The following is a 17,832-nucleotide window of genomic DNA, read 5'->3' as shown; positions in this document are numbered from 1 at the left end:
ATTACACACAATCTTTCTCAGAGTATAGTGTGGTTTAAACGGCTACATCCAGTTAACCGCCTTTTAATGATCTCCGTCCTTCTTAACCTCGTTTTATTAATGCAGTTTATTTTTTTTAAGTCTCGTGGTTTAAGCAAGCACAAACTAGCAGTGTGGGCAGATGGCAGAAGGAACACCACCACAAAACCTGCCACTCAGAGTGTAACAGAGGACCGTAGCAGCTCAGAACGATCCCTTTGTTCATTTTGCTAATGAGTGTCCTCATTGCTGTGGGCAACTGAATAGTTAATTACTTGCAGTTCCCGCAGCTGACAGATGGTGGGGACAGAGCTAAGGGTTAACCTCAGAAGAACAGGGGTTGTGAATTGATATGTGGAGGACAAACCCCCAGATTTAATGTGTTTTCCTTGCGTCCTGCTTTCATACAAAGAGATTCTTAGAACCCATAGTTAGGTATTAGCTGCTACCATTTGTAAATTTTACACTTCATCTGATGAATTCAAATAGTTCTTCTTTAGTTTATGAGAATCGGGTGCTCGTGTAATCCTCTGTGGATGTTCATATTCTGCCACTGTTAGGAAAAGTATGCTTAAGCCTATTAAGGCCAGTATTGTTTGTTTCTCTCTTTCTTAAAAAAAAAAAAAAAAAAAGACTTTTAGTCTATAAATGCATTCTGTGATGGTCTCAAATTGAACAATGTGGGACAAGAAATTAATGACTGGGATTCAGTGTTGTTTATTAACTACTTACTAGGTTTGTTAGTTCTCATTAGTTAAGAATGAATTGGGCTCAAATAATTTAAATGAAATGGTGAATCAAAGTCATGAAGATTTGGTAATTGAGCTTAGTGCAAAATTTAACAACATAATTTAAATATTACTAACTCTTACACACACACATATATACCATACGTAATTTCATTAGTAAGTCACTTGTTTTAAAGGACTTATTAATGTACTTATTAATGTACTACAAAAAAATTTAAATCACTTCTTTTTCTTTCAAACTGTTACAGGAGAAAATATTTAAGTAATTTACTTCCACATATCCTTAAACTAAATGAAAGTGTAGTTCCAAAGGGAAATCAGTCGAGAGAAATGATTTTGTTTTTGAGGGAAGATTTTATTTTTATTTACTGCAATCATGGAATTACTGTAAAAAGAATAAGTTATAATTCACCTGCGATGACCTTAAGTTCAATAGTATTTTTAATGTCTGTAGTAATTTTTAACAAGGCATGTAGAATCTTCTATCTCCTTTGGCATAATAACATAATGACTAATATTTTGAGATTGCATAATCTGTTTATTATTGTACCACAATAAAGTGTAAAGTTCTGCACCAACTTCCCCAATCCATTACATCTTAATTTTTTTTTTTTTTTTAATGTGTGACAGTAAAATCTAGACAACCATAAGGGAGTATATTCAGATGTTTTCAATGGCTTTGAAACAGACAAGAAGAAGAAGGCAAAAAAAAAAAAAAAAGTAGCTGTCCCAATAAGCGCGTCTATTGCGTAAGAAAAAGCTCTCCCATAATGGACATGGCAAGATTTAAACAAAAGATGCACATAATAAAAATGTAAATGAGTTTGCTTTACTAAAACTATAACTTTAAAGTCTTTTGTTGTAAGTTATCCTGAAACCTTCTTACAAGGTAATCACTGTTTGCATAGAGATTTAAACCGAAGTCTTCAATAGCATTAAACGCCTGCACAGACCCCGTGTGACAAGCATGCAAAGCCATGTTAATGTTCAGAATATGAATTGCCTCTGGGTGGCTCCTCCACCAAGCAGAAAACCAACTGTGTGGATATCCGTGTGCCTGATGGACTCCATGCGGCTCCCAGCCTGAAAACGTCACCACTTTGACATGTGATGTGCTCCTCATGACACTGGCAGCACTGACACTGGGAAATGCCACAAAGGCAACAAGCCCCCCTCCTTAGCCATGCACTCTGCCACCCCCTGGCGCTGCCCGTCCTGGTCCCCCCAGCCTGCCTAGTTACAGGCGGACAGCACTTCAGACACACACAGAGGGAAGTGTGGGTGGAGGGGCCCCAGCTGCCTCCCCGGACACAGCCTCCATAATGAATTGACCTGAATGATGAGGGCACACAAACAGTATGATATGCATTATTCCTGTCAATAAAATGTCCCCATGTGTTGAGGTCTTTGTACAGAATGTACTGGAGCCTTTCTTCCAGCAAGCTCTATTTAGGCTCCTTCCTTTTTACTATTCTTATTATAAGTGTGTAATAGAATTCAGAAAATTATATGATAGCTTTTCTGTATCTGTATTGTCCTTGTCTTGCATATTTAAATCCTTGGCTCCCTGCTTAGAAATATGGCATTCTCCATCTTTTAGGAATCTTTTCCCAAGGAAACCAGCTCTCCAAAATCAAACGTAGAAAAGGAAAATTTGGAGTACAAAGTGGAAAATGAGAGGCTGCTTCAGATCATTTCAGAGCTTGAAGAAGAAATCCAGATCAATCTGAAAGAAAACTCAGGATTAGGTAACATTTTGAAATCACCTTTGAGAAAAATCTATATATTGGTCACTTTGTAAAGCTCATAACTATGTTTGTCTTTTCCAAACATACATGTGTTTGGTTATTTACATTGAAAAGATCAATTTCATAGCCATCTTTGCTTTTTATTGAAGACAGCATTTCTTACGTGGGACAGAGGATGTGTGTGTAGTTGTATCCCTGAGCCATGTCATGTTAACTCACGATGTTGTTTCAGGACAGACATTGGCCTTTGCAAAAATTTGCTAATCAATGCTCCATTTCACTTAGAAATATTATAACCAGATAGAAACTTTTGCTGATTTGTTTCAGATGCTTAACTGATTATCTGAACTTGATAACATTTAAATACTTAAGAGTACACATAGGGATATGCTTTGTGGGGAAAACAGAGTTAGCCCTTCAGGAAGATATGCTCCTACTTAGTAGTTACTTCAATTTTTGATACAAAGTTTAAATATACAATTTCGTTTGTATACTTTATACCCCTTTTCTTGCATACCACACACATTGGTGAAAGTTGTGTTTAAATCACCGAAGTTGTTAGAACATATGGAAAAGGGAAAAAAGTAATCACCAAAGTGAGATTGCTTTAATGTAATTTTTCACTTAACTGTGATCCATGTGATTATGTTAATTACATGATGTCGTCCTTAATCTGCTTATTCAAAGCAATGAGCAGGCAACAAAATGAATTATAGCAAAATATCAATAAAATGAGATATATTATATTAATATTATCCCTTGGATGTAAAATTCTACCATGTCAGTATAGTCTTGTTCTCTTCTGCTGTGGCATAGCGAGGCTTTTTAGTATTGGATTGTTCTTATTAAGTCATAAACTGCCACCTGCTAAAGCTCTTTGCATTGGCTGTGACTAACAGCAAAAATGTCCATCGCTAGTATTGATGAAAAGCTTTCAGCCCTCAGCCACACTTGGATCTTGAACTTACTTCTTAATCCCTATCTGACCAGCCATCTGAACAGCAGGAAGAAGGCTGTGAATGTCAAGGGCAGTTGTGAAGGTCACAGTCCTGCTAGGCTTTGTGTCCACCATGCCTGCTAGTGCCCCACAGCCTGCCCTGAAGCAGGCGGTTTAAATACAGGGGCATAAGCATGTAATTTCATGGTTGGCCTCTCTCTCCTTTTGTTTACAGAAGATGAACTTATAAGTATGAAAGAGATGGCAGAAAAGGATCACAAAACTATTCAAAAGGTACTATAACGTTTTTACGTTGATAAATGACTCCTTTAAATGGAACTATAGGTGCAATTGGCCAAGTAACACTGTGTCCAGGGTGTCTTATGACATAGAGGAAAATTGATCTACATATTTAATCTCTCCCCACTATTTGGGAAGGGTTACTAGAAGCAAATAAGGGCTCCATCTTGAAAACTCATGTATAGATGCTTCTTTTGTTTGGAATTACTGACCATCTGCCTTGTTGATTTTAAGGCACCGAAGTTACATGACACAGAGAAGTCTGAAGATGAGCTCGCAGTTAAGGAAAAAATTATATTAAAAATGAACAGTCTTATTTTCAGATCAGATGTTGGTTGATGTTCATGAATGAGCTGGGCTTATGTTATCTGGTAAATATTTAGAGCAGGGAATTCTTTTGGTAGAACAAAAATCAAGATTTCCAAGGTGGGGTGCAGTGGCTCACCCCTGTAATCCTAGCAGCTTTGCAGGCCAAGGTTGGAGAAACTCCTGAGCCCAGGAGTTCAAGGACAGCCTGGAAAACATAGTGAGACCCCGTCTTTATTAAAATAAAAAAAACATAGCCGAGTGTGGTGGCACATATCTGTAGTCCCAGCTACTCGGGAGTCTGAAGTAGGAGGATTGTTTAAGCTCAGAAGTTCAGGACTACAGTGAACTAGAATTGTACCACTGCACTCCAGCCTAGACAACAGAGTGAGACCCTGTCTGAAACACACACACACACACACCACCAACCCCCACAACAACAACAACAACAACAACAAGATTTCCTAGTGCATTCAATTGAATTCAGTAGGATCTCAGCAATTCCTGCTCTCCCTGCACACGTGGGGCTCCCCTACTCTGTTCTCGTTTATCCGCAGACTTCCCTGTTGTGGCTCTCAGTTGCCATTCTGTTATGGTCTATCTTCCCTGCCCTACTGGAGGCTCCATAAGGGTAGAAACTGCTCTATCTGGTCTCTTAATGGGGAGCACAATGCCTGAGGCACTGAAGAATACTCCAAGAGATGAATAGAATAAGAATGCATTTATAGTTCATACAGTTTACAGATAAACAAGCAGATTCACATCCCCAAATTATTCCAAATAAACATAAATGTCTTCCAGTAACTGAACCGAGTATCCATTTTTAAGTTAAAATGGATTAAAATCAGACAAAATTAAGAATTTAGTTTCACAGTTGCACTAGCCGCATTTGAAGAGCTCAGCCACCACATGTGCCTAAGTTCAGGTGCAGATTTCAACCAGGCCTGATATTGCCATTCAAGATACTCTTTTTTTAATTTTTTAAAATTTTTTGTCCTTTATTTCTTCTAAAAGATAGGATACATGTGCAGAATGTGCAGGTTTGTTACATAGGTATACATGTGCCATGGTGGTTTGCTGCACCTATTGACCCATCCTCTACGTTCTCTCCCCTCACCCCCCATCCCCCACCAACAGGCCCTGGTGTGTGATGTTCCCCAGTCTGTGTCCATGTGTTCTCATTGTTCAACTCCTACTTATGAGTGAGAACATGCAGTGTTTGGTTTTCTGTTCCTGTGTTAGTTTGCTGAGGATGATGGCTTCCAGCTTCATCCATACCCCTGCAAAGGACATGATCTCATTCCTTTGTATGGCTGCATTGTATTCCATGGTATATATGTACCACATTTTCTTTATCCAGTCTATCACTGATGGGCATTTGGGTTGGTTCCATGTCTTTGTATTATAAATAATGCTGCAATAAACATACGTATGCATGTCTCTTTATAGTAAAATGATTTATATTCCTTTGAGTATATACCCAGTGATGGGATTGCTGGGTCAAATGGTATTTCTGGTTCTGGATCCTTGAGGAATACTCCATACTGTCTTCCCCAATGGTTGAACTAATTTGCATTCCCACTAACAGTGTAAGAGTGTTCCTATTTCTCCACAATAGATATCAGCATCTATTGTTTTCTAACTTTTTAATCATCACCATTCTGACTGGTGTGAGATGGTATCTCATCGTGGTTTTGATTTGCATTTCTCTGATGATCAGTGATGTTGAGCTTTTTTTCACAAGTTTGTTGGCCATGTAAATGTCTTCTTTTGAGAAGTGTCTGTTCATATCCTTTGCCAACTTTTTGATGGGGTTGTTTTTTTCTTGTAAATTTGATTTAGTTCCTTGTAGATTCTGGGTATTAGACCTTTGTCAGATGGGTAGATTGCAAAGATTTTCTCCCATTCTGTAGGTTGCCTGTTCACTCTGATGATAGTTTCTTTTGCTGTTCAGAAGCTCTTTACTTTAATAGATCCCATTTGTCAATTTTGGCTTTTGTTGCAATTGCTTTTGGTGTTTTTGTCATGAAGTGTTTGCCCATACCTATGTCCTGAATGGCATTGCCTAGATTTTCTTCTAGGTTTTTATGGTTTTGGGTTTTACATTTAAGTCTTTAATTCATCTTGAGTTTATTTTTGTATAACGTGTAAGGAAAGGGTCCAGTTTCAGTTTTCTGCATATGGCTAGCCAGTTTTCCCAGCACCATTTACTGAACAGGAGGTCCTTTCCCCATTGCTTGTTTTTGTCAGGTTTGTCAAAGATCAGATGGTTGTAGATGTATGGTGTTATTTCTGAGGTCTCTGTTCTGCTCCATTGGTCTATATGTCTGTTTTGGTACCAGTATCATGCTGTTTTGGTTACTGTAACCTTATAGTATAGCTTGAAGTCAGGTAGTGTGATGACTCCAGCTTTGTTCTTTTTGCTTAGGGATTGTCTTGGCTATATGGGGTCTTTGATTCCACATGAAATTTAAAATAGTTTTTACTAATTCTGTGAAGAATGTCAATGGTAGTTTGATGGAAATAGCATTGAATCTGTAAATTACTTTGGGCAGTATGGCCATTTTCATGATATTGATTCTTCCTATCCATGAGGATGGAATGTTTTTTCATTTGTTTGTGTCCTCTCTTATTTCTTCATTCAAAATATTCTTAGATTTTAGATAAAACTACTTTTAAGAAGTATTTTTCAAAGAAATGGTTACCCTGATTGGTCAGAGGTGGGAGATGTTTCCCTGATAACTGAATCCCTCACAGGTTTTCACAAGAGGAGTTCATTTTCTTAGGCTTCACCCTATTTGCAGTGATAATAATGTAAATTCCATTTAACCTTCTTGGCATCAACCTCTAAGGTCAGAAATGAAATCTCAGCCTTCTAGTTTCACTTAATAACCAACCAGGGAACCATCACCTGTCCCTCCTTTCCTACCTCTTTTCCTCCCTCCTTTCTCCCTCCTTTCCTCCCTCTTTTCTCCCTCCTTTCCTCCCTCTCTCTTTCCCTTCTTTCCCTTCCTTCCCTTCCTTCCCTCCCTTCCCTTCCTTCCCTCCCTTCCCTCCCTTCCTCCCTTCCTCCCTTCCTTCCTTCCCTCCCTCCCTCCCTTCCTTCCCTCCCTCCCTCCTTCCTCCCTCCCTCCCTTCCTCCCTTCCTCCCTTCCTCCCTTCCTTCCTTCCTTCCTTCCTTCCTTCCTTCCTTCCTTCCTTCCTTCCTTCCTTCCTTCCTTCCTTCCTTCCTTCCTTCCTTGTCTCAGTCTCATTCTGTCCCCAAGGCTGGAGTGCAGTGGTGCGATAATATCTCACTTGCAGTCTCAAACATCCAGGCTCAAGCAATCCTCCTATCTCAGATCCCAGAGTAGCTGGGACTAAAGAGGAGTACCACCACACTTGGCTAATTTTTTATGTTTTATTTTTGTAGAAACAGGCTGGTCTCAAACTCCTGGCCTCAAGTGATGCTCCCACCTCTTCCTCCCAAAGTATTAGGATTACAGGTGTGAGGCACTGCACTGGGCCTGGTTCTTTATTGAAAATGTTTCTCAAGCTCTTCAGTCTGTATTACCACTGGTAGAAATGAGTAGCATGTACTTCCTACTTTCTATAAGGAGTACAATAACAAATTCAAGCAAAAAAATAATCTCACTGGTAAGCCACCCATTGATGGCTGGCTATATCTGTGAGTTTAAATATGTCAGTTAAATGCTGCCTCAGCTTTCTAAATCTGCACTGTGCCATGGTGGCCCCTGGCCACATGTGGCTGTTGAGCACTTGAAATGTGGCCAGTGCAAGTGAGGAACTAAGTTTTAATAATTTAATTTCCAATTCTTTAAATTCAAATTTAAAAACTCATTTCAGTTCTTGGAAAACCTTTTTGTGTATTTTTGATAACTTGGATATGTGACTCTACTTTTTCATTTGTAAATTTTATGAAATCTGAATACAAGTAAAGTATTTCTAATGAAAACGTAGCTCCCCAATTGAGATGTACTGTAAGTGAAAAATACACACTGGATTTCAAAGATTTGGTGTAAAAAATGTGAAATGTCTCATTAATAATTTTTATATTGAATATACATTGAAATAATAGTTTGAATATGTATTGGGATAAAAACACATTATTAAAATTGCTTTTACCTATTTCTTTTGCCTTTTTAGCACAGCTACTATAAAATTCAAAATTATATATGACTCACATTATATTCTGATAGCTCTGTTATGTATAATGTAATATATAAATATAATTTAATATATATAACATATAATGTGATATATGTAACATATAATGAAATATATGTAACAAATTATATAATATAGTAGACTCCTAATCTGCTTGTTTTTTTTTTTAATTCTGTCTTTCTTTTCTTTACATGCACTGGAACTTCTCATAGACATTGAATATAGGGACATTTTGGTACTGAGCAGAAAGAATCTAGAACCCTGGATTCCTGTTCCATTTCTGCCACTAGGTCCCCTGGGGCCAGTGCCTGTCTTCCTCCTTCCTGTTTCTCCCAGGTGTACTGTGTGTACTGAATGAGATAATGAATGTCAGCATGCTTTGTCAACTGGGAAGCAGTTCAGATGTTGTTGAACAAATGACAGCTGATATTTGCTGGGTTTTTTTCCAATATCCTGCACTAAATCAATTAGTTCAGCAATGTTTATTAGTTGCCTTTAAGTACTAGGCATTGTGCTACTGCTAGAAAAAATAAAATGCATGTATATACCTATGGTCCCTTCTGGGGACAGGTGAAGTCATAGACCAAAGCTGTAGGGCAGTGAGATAGGGACTATAAGAGAAGTGTGTACTAGAGAAGAGATGCCTGGCCTCATCTGGAAGATTCTAGAAAAGCTTCACAAACAGTTCCACAACCTTTCTCATGTTCTCCTGTTGAGGCCCACTGGAGCTGAGTTTTTAGGTTTTTTCTTTTGTTTGTTTGCTTGTTTGTTTGTTTGGGGTTTTTTTCAGATAGGGTCTTTCTTTGTTGCCCAGGATGGAGTGCAGTGGCGTGATCATGGCTCACTGCAGCCTTGACCTGGTCTCAAGCAATTCTCCCACCTCAGTCTCCTGAGTAGCTGGGACTACAGGCATGCACCACACCTGGCTTATTTATGTATTTATGTATTTATTCATGTATTTATTTATTTATTTTTGTGGAGATATTCTCTCACTACGTCGCTTAGGCTGGTCTTGAACTCCTGGGCTCAAGGGATCCTCCCACCTCAGCCTCCCAAAGTGCTGGGATCATAGGTGTGAGCCACCGTGCTGGGCTTTGGAGCTGATTTTTCCAGGCAGGCAAGAGAGTAGAAGAGTTGGGTACAGTGTATGAATACATAAAGCCTGACATGGATTTGTGGAACTGCTTGTGACTGGGTGTGGCTTGAGAATGCAGTAGAAGTCTGAGGAAACTATATAGGAAGAATCTGTAGTGGGGCAGACAGAGTGGGGAGACCAAGGGTGTGGGGAAGAGGGTGTAAGCAGGAAATGGAAGAATGGAAAGGAGCAACTCAGAAGACTTCGGATAACCACGTATTCCCCCCCACCTTTTTTTTTTTTTTTTTAAAGCCCTGGATGCACTTAAAAACAGATTGAAAATGGGACTGAATTTGGGGAGGCTGACCTCTTGCCATCTATCTGGGCTAAGCATGGTCAGTTATGGAATTCATAGCTTTTGTGTTTTAATTCCGGGAATCAAATGCCAGCTGTATCTGTGCCTGTCTTCCAGCTGCTGCCACAGTAGAATCTGTTCTCATGAATTTCACTCTGGGAGGGAGACAGACCCAGAGTCAGAGAGCACAGTACAGGTGTGATGGCGTCAGGATGCAGAGAAGCAGAGTTTGCTGTGCAGCACACAAGAGGCATTCCCAGCCTGTACTCTACGGGATCAGGGAAGGTTGGAGAAAGGATACTGCACTGGCCCGGAGAAGAGCTGTTAGAGTTAGCCAGCAAAGAGATGTGGGAGAGTTGAGAGGGGTATTCTAAGTACCACGCAAAAGCACCTTGTATAGGAAAGGGAGTGTGATTTGCTGTAGCTGAAGAGTACCTGAGAGCAAGGAGTGGCAAGGGGCAGAGGACAGTGGCAGAAGATTATATTCATGCAAAAAAGGTTTGAATGACCTTCTAAGTGCGTTGGAGAGCCTTGAACATTGCAGCAGGATCAGATTTGTGTTTCAGAAAGAAAATGAATGGGAGGGAGGAAAGCCCGGAACCAGAGTCCAGTGAAGGTGTTGCTTGGATAAACCAGGGAAACGATAAAGAACTGAAACAAGAACGATGACACTGGGGATGTTTATTAAATTAATACAGACATGAATTAATGAAATTGAATGCATATCAAAATGAAAGGTTGAATTTTACTAGCCTATAACACACACAAACAGCAACTGATCAATGTAAATACCAAGGCAAGTCACAAGGGAACAAGGACCCTGCAGTGCATGGGGTTTTTGTTTGTTTTTTCATTTTTCATTTTTTGGGTACCTAGTAGGTATATATATTTATGGGGTATATGAAATATTTTGGTACAGGCATTATAATGTGTAATAATCACATGAGGGTAAGTGGGGTATCCATCACCTCAAGCATTTATCCTTTGTATTACAAACAAGCCATTTATACTTTTAGTTATTTTTAAATGTACAATTAAATTATTGACTATAGTCACCCTGTTGTGCTATCAAATACTAGGTCTTATTCGTTCTTTCTAGCCATTTTTTTTTTGTACCATTAACCCTATTACCCCACCCCTCACTACCCTTCCCAGCATCTGGTAACCATCCTTCTTGTTATCTCCATAAGTTCAATTGTTTTAATTTCTAGCTCCCACAAATAAATGGTTTGTTCGTTTGTTTAGAGACAGGGTCTTGTTCTAGGCTGGAGTGCAGTGGTATGACTATAGTTCATTGCAGCCTTAAATTCCTGGCCTCAAGCAATCCTCCTGCTTCAGCCTCCGAAGTAGCTTGGATTACAGGCACGTGCAACTGTGCCCAGCTAATTTTTGTATTTTTAGTAGAAATGGGGTTTCACCATGTGGGTCAGGCTGGTCTTGAACTCCTGACCTCAGGTGATCCACCTGCCTCAGCCTTCCAAAGTGCTAGGACTATGAGCGTCAGCCACTGTGCCCAGCCTAAAAAATTTTTTTTGTGGAGACCTGATATCACTGTGTTTGAGACCAGGTTGGTCTCAAACTCTTGGCCTCAAGCAATCCTCCTGCCTCAGCCTCTGAAAGCACTGGGATTACAGGTGTGAGCCACTGCACCCAGCCCAGTGTATGCTTCTGATAGCTATTTTCAATTGGTATAAATGTAGTTTGATATGCACATAGATACAACGCAAAACCCTAAAATAAGAGATGGGTCACATAAAACATTAGGCAAAATTGTTCTTTTTGACAGAGTAGGACTTGCTTTATTGTGATGTTACATTTTGGTGGTGTGGGATGAGGAAAGGTGTAAATAAATTGGTATTTTCTGTGTATATTTTACTTGCTTACATAATAATTCTATGATAAGGTAAAATGATAATCTGTAGAAATTTAATTTTCTTTTGATGGGATTGAGATCCATTTTTCTCATATTAAAGTATGTTTCACTAAATTCTCGTGAGGAGAGATTTTAGATGTTCTGTTCTTATCTTTAATAAAAATATAATTTCTTCTCTATTTCAGTTAATGGATAGTAAAGAAAGATTAAGAGAAGAGCTTAATTATGAAAAATCATTAGTTCAGGATGTGGTAAGATGATTTACATTATTTCCTAACTATTTGAATTCAGGAATTTAATTTAACCATGAAAGTATTATAAACTTTATTTGTGATTGTTTCCTGTGAATGACTGACTCATTTCACCTTTATCAGAAATCTAAGTACATGTATAATTATAAACATTTGTAAATGGTCATTTTAAAGAAAGCAGTTTGAGTAGCACAGCAATAAATATGCTTACTAGAGTCCTGTGTAAGAAATAGTATTACCATTTAAAACCATGTATAAAATTTCTGCATTTTATTATGGAGATTTAAAAAAAAAACAAATAGGAGAGCCCACTATTTTGAAGGAATTGCTATTTTCAGTTACAAATTGCCGTAAGTGACAATAAAAAAGAGCCCAGCTAGATATTTTGGCATTCTGTGTTAGTCTCATAAGAAAACACTGCCTTTTTATGTTCTTTTAAGAGAACTTTCCAGACGGCTGGTCTTTTATCAGTTGACTACCCAGCCCCCAGCCCCCCCACAGCAGCCCCCCGCCCAGCTTATGGTGGCGTATTTGGCTTTCAGCTGATTACCACTAGTATGTCTTTGTTACAGTAAACTGACTGTGTTTATTATAATAAAAAATAAAACACAGCTTGACTTGCGTTCTAAATGTGCTCGAAAAGAATATGATACTGTTTGGAAGAGAAAAGGTTGCTCATAGGAAATCAACACTTCAGATATTGAAACATTTGCTTTTTTACAGCTTGTCACACTTTGTGCCAAGTCATGACTGTTTCCCTAACTCTGTTTTGTTACTCTCAGCACCCTGTGTTTTGGGTTCCTTGTCATAGAAATTAATGCAAAACAATTCTCCTGGATTACAATAAAGCCTTCTATAAAACCAACTTGGGAATGCAGGCAACGAAAAAAATTTATGGTTGGCGATTCACAAAAACCGTGTGTTAACAAATGTGTTATTTTGAGCCTGCTACTTTTAAATACCTGGCATATAAAAATAGACTCCATTATTTGAATCTACTTGGTGAATTTCTTCTACCTCGAGCCCCACTCTCTTCTGTCATTCCTCCAAAGTTCAGGCTTTACTTTGGAAAACAAACAACTAAATAAATGTGCATATTGTCATTAAAATTGGAAGTGTTTTTATAGAGTGGAAAGCCAATGTTATATTGTTTGTTAGCAGCAATAGAGAAGAAATTAAACTACTCAGTCAGTGAATTTGTGCCTATACTAGGAGCAGATCCCATACTCTTTGAATTACTTTGCCTCTTTATTTTAACTGTAAGCCTTTAACGGGTGCTATTGTATTGCTCACAGGGGAACCAATCACATTTTATTTTGTAGTTTAGAAGTTTGTTGCGCCCCAAGCTTGTTGCCAAGCAGCAAGAGCCTGCACCACAAACTCCACGACAGCGAAAGAGCCTTCAGGATGCCTAGGCTAGTCTAGGAGCTCATGATTTCAATAGAGGGAGGTGGGCTTGAGGTTCTTCATGTGATGGAGGCTTCCATTGCATACCCGCTTTGGATCCATCGAGGTCACTATTTCGCCGCCTTCTCCCTACTCCTGCAAGGCATTCTGTTATTCACTTGGAGGCAGCCTGGTTTTGTTGTTGCTATTTGGGCTTCCTTTGCTTCTTGCTATCCTGTGTTTTTCCAGGACCCAGGATTTGTGATTGCACTGACAAGGGAGAGTGGGAGAAGGTGGAGTTGACCACCGTCATTTTGTAAAAATTTAAATACTTTCTAGCCAGAAGGGTTTTGTTACATGCTTGCCTATTATTATATTCCAGTGAAAGTTATTTTCTGACCTGTTAAGAGTATAGTGCAAAAAGCCAAAGAACTGGTGGTAAAGAGGCACAATCGATAAGTATATGTAAACTGGCTGTGTGTGGCAGCTCATGCCTGTAATCCCAGTGCTTTGGGAGGCTGAGATGGGGGGATCGCTTGAGCCCAGGAGTTTGAGACCCACCTGAGCAACATAGTGAGGCCCCGTTTTTATATAAAATAAAAAAGATTAGTTAGGCATAGTAGCACATGCCTGCAGTCCTCCTCAACTCAGGAGGCTAGGTGGGAGGTGTGAGGATCACTTGAGCCCAGAAGTTTGACACTGCAGTGAGCTGTGATCATACCACTGCTTTTCAGCCTAGGCAACAGAGCAAGACCCTGTCTTTAAAAAAATAGATAAATAAATAAATCTTTATTTATTATATATAACTTATATACATATTTATTATTTATTTTATATATCATATATATGTTAGGTAAGCAATGCGACCTAGAGTGATTGTATCCTTAGACTGGCTTTGGAGGAAGCATATGAAATAATTTTGGATCTTTCCATGATTCCTAGGCTAAGTGGCTTTCATTTATTTTGAAGTTAACAAAAGAGAGGGCCCTCATCAGAAAAACACCACGATTGAACTCTTTCTCTTACTTCATTTCTATCTGCTTCATCCCAGTGCACCCTATTTCTTGGAGCAATCCAGACTGGAGATGGGAAGGAAGTACATAGGTTGCCCTAGCCCCATTCTGGGGGCACAGCACTAAGTTACCCTTGTAGTCTCCCTCACTCCCACAACTAGTTTCCTGATGCCTGCATTCCCTCTGAGGCATACCTCAAGCCTGTGTAGTCCTGTTATATGTCATGTGGCAGTGTTTGGCCATCCAGTTAGGAAACAGATGTTTTCAGTGGTCCATGCAAAGCCACGTTTACATGGAAGCTCTGCGAATAGTGACTCTTCATCAAGACAAACATGACACAAGCGTGACCCAATGTGACTGTCCCTATATGCCATGGAAGGCAGAGGAGCAAGTTCTGCTGTCCGAGTGGTCCCTATCTCACTGTCAGTGAGTCTGTACCCGCTGGTCAGTCAAATGTGCTCCATGTAATCTTGGACATTTATTAGTCCTGCATAGCCTTCACAACCTACTTTTTAAAATAACATTTATAAAATATAGAGACAGGGTCTCACTGTATTGCCCAGGCTGGTCTTGAACTCCTGGACTGAAGCAATCCTCCCGCCTTGGCCTCCTAAAGTGTTGGGATTACAGGCATGAGCCACTGTGACCCACCCACAATCCCCTTAGGAAGTCAAAGAGCTAGAAGGCAAACCTTGTGAAAGGAAGAGCTCCCCTGAGGGTGTGTTGTTCAAGATTAATCAGAATGAGCCCCATGAATTCTTGCAGCCATCCACCACAGGTAGATTTCTCTCTTTACAATCAGGAGATTCAGACAAGGATGCCCCAGAGTTCCGTTCCTTCTCTGCTGTTCCTTCTCCCTGAACTGACCTCTCTTGGTCAGCACCTGGTTAGGTCCTCTCATCTTTCAGGTCAGAGGTCAGATGCTGCCTCCTCTGGGAAACCTCTCCCACCCTGACTTCCCTTGCCTGGAAGAGATGCCCACCCTCATGCTGGCATGGCACACAGTTTTCCTCCTATGGCTCTTGTCACATTCTGTAGAGCTGGCCTGTTATCTTACCTGCTATTTCCATTCTGTGAGCTATGGTTTTACCCCTAAAACCTAACATGGTGGCCCCCATGGAGTAGATGGCCAATAAATATTTGTTATGAGTAAATGATGGAAGGGATAACAAAAAATAGTGGGAATGGCTTAACCCACTCTATATATGGCATGAACTATATGTACTTTAATAAGCCCATAATACTGTTAATACATACGTGACGCAGCTGTACAATATAGAGAGGACCTGCAGTGGGGTTTCCAGGATTAATTTCCAGGTTCCATTCCAGTGGTTCTCAAACTTTTTGGTCTCAGGGTCTCTTTACACTCTTAAATGTTTTTTGAGGTCCCCCAAGAAAATTTGGTTTAGATGGTGATATAGTTTGGATGTGTGTTCCCATCAAAATCTCATATAGAAATGTAAGCTCCAATGTTGGAGTGGGGGCCTTGTGGGAGGTGATTGTATCATGTGGGCAGATTTCTCATGAATGGTTTAGCACCATCCCCCATTATACTGTCTTCACTATAGTGAGTGAGTTCTGGTGAGATCTGGTCATTTAAAAGTGTGTAGCACCTCCCGACTTCTCTCTGTTGCTCCTGTTCCCACCATGTGAGACACCTGCTCCCCCTTCACCTCCCACCGTGATTGAAAGCTTCTTGAGATCTCCCCAGAAGCAGAAGCCCCTATGCTTCCTATACAGCCTGCAGAACCGTGAGCCAGTTAAACCTCTTTTCCTTATAAATTACCCAGTCTCAGATATTTCTTTATAGCAATGTGAGAATATACTAACACAGATGGATTTTATCTATTGATATTTACCATATATGAAAGGAAAACATAATCAAATTATTTGTTAAGTGACTTAAAAATAACAACACTAAACTCTTCACATGCTGACATAAATGGCATATTGTTTATATGAAAATCTTTCCCAACACAGAAAATGTTTAGCAAAAGTGACTTTGTCTTACATATGTGTGTATTTTGTATACATGTGTGTGTATTTTTTTTTTTTTTTTGAGACAGTCTTACTCTGTCACCCAGACTGCCGTGCAGTGGCACAATCATGGCTCACTGCAGCCTCGACTTCCTGGGCTCAGGTTATTCTCCTGCCTCAGCCTCCCAAGTAGCTGGGATTATACCCTCGCACCAACACGTCTGGCTAATTTTTCTATTTTTTGTAGAGACATGGTTTTGCCACATTGCCCAGGCTGGTTGTGAACTCCTGGGCTCAAGTGATCCACCCACCTCAGCCTCTCAAAGTGCTGGAATTACAAGCATGAGCCACAATACCCAGTCACTTATTTCTGTAAATTTCTTTAGTATTTGGTTTCCTGGAAATTATTTAAATTCTCATAGATACTTCTGTATTCTCTGCCATGATAAATATCACATAGCTTTTGAAAAACTCCAGTGTCCACTCATGAGATCATGAGAATGAAGAAACAGTGACTAATCTGTTAGTATTATTATGAGAATAATTTAGGCCTCACAGAACCCCTAAGGTTTGGGGCACCTTAGGGGTCCTTGGACCACATGTTGAGGTCTGCTGCCTTATTTAATAAGGAAAAACTCTTAGCCAGGTGTGGTTAAGTGAAATGTCTTTATCCGTTTGTGATTCTGATCCTCTTCCTTTGTTTTCATTTAATTTATTTATTCACCGATTCCTTTCCCTGGCACATGGCTATTAGAATGTTACACTTTCTAATATACTTACTAATACTAATATATTTACATAAATACAAGCCATTACTCCTGCGCTCAGGGAGGCGGTTCACATTTTCACATAAGGAAATTGCCATTTATCTCTCGCAATGTGGTGATTGGGCTAAGTGCTCCCCATGGGCAATATCTTGTGTTGTGCTGTTGTATTCCTAGATGGAATGCAAGGGTACAGGCGTACATACCTCTAGAATGTGTGGTGCAGGTATAAAGTTTATTGATTAAAAACTTACAAGAAGAAAATTAACAGACAGGACACACTCCCTTGGTCTTTTATTAGCCCACCAAGAGGAGAGCTTGGGTAAGGTGAATCACAGGAATTGCTGTGGGAGAGGGATCCCCCCGACACACCACTTTATATATTTATAGGGAAGTTGGCTATCTACCACACTATATGACAATGGGAGCTTCCTGGCCAGGGAATTGTCTTTCTAAAAAGGGGGGCACCCAGAGCTGAGCTAGAGGAGTTGACGTCAATGCCTTCTGTATGAACAGGAGTCCTGCAGGTCTTCCAGAGGCTCCCTTTATCCCCCCTGAGCCATTTCACTGACCAAGCAACAGAGTGAGGAAGGAGTTACTGGGTCATGGGTTTGTCTGTTCCCACTAGTAATGTGTAAAGTTTCCTTCCCTCCTCAGAGAAAAGAGGAGTGGATTATTCACACCTGCACTCAGTGATGAAAGCATTGATCATGACTGATAGGGTGACTAGCTCATCCTGGTTTGTTCATTCTTAGCACTGACAGCCCTACATCCTGAGAAACCCCCTCAGTCCTAAAAAACACCAGGATAGTTAATCACCCTAATAGAAAGAAACCTGGAAGCTTCTTCTATTAGTCCAGGGATTCCAAATAAACCTAAGTTCATGTATCAACTCCAATGTATTGAGAGAGAA

The 17,832-nt window shown here is 39.8% G+C and overlaps 1 protein-coding gene across 2 annotated transcripts in view; it reads left to right on the top strand.

The window, feature by feature from the left end:
• The window catches only part of CUNH10orf67 (chromosome unknown C10orf67 homolog), a 132,287-nt gene that overhangs the window by 42,209 nt on the left and 72,246 nt on the right, over window positions 1-17,832 (top strand). For both annotated transcript variants that reach the window (XM_033209221.1, XM_033209222.1), the window contains 3 exons: window positions 2,368-2,515; window positions 3,688-3,746; window positions 11,714-11,779. In XM_033209221.1, coding sequence (XP_033065112.1) covers window positions 2,368-2,515; window positions 3,688-3,746; window positions 11,714-11,779 — 273 coding nt within the window. The remainder of the gene's footprint in view (window positions 1-2,367; window positions 2,516-3,687; window positions 3,747-11,713; window positions 11,780-17,832) is intronic.

Source organism: Trachypithecus francoisi, unplaced genomic scaffold, assembly GCF_009764315.1.
Source record: "Trachypithecus francoisi isolate TF-2019V2 unplaced genomic scaffold, Tfra_2.0 Lachesis_group9, whole genome shotgun sequence".
In the NCBI taxonomy this organism is placed as follows: domain Eukaryota; kingdom Metazoa; phylum Chordata; class Mammalia; order Primates; family Cercopithecidae; genus Trachypithecus; species Trachypithecus francoisi.
This window is presented reverse-complemented; position numbering and strand designations above follow the sequence as displayed.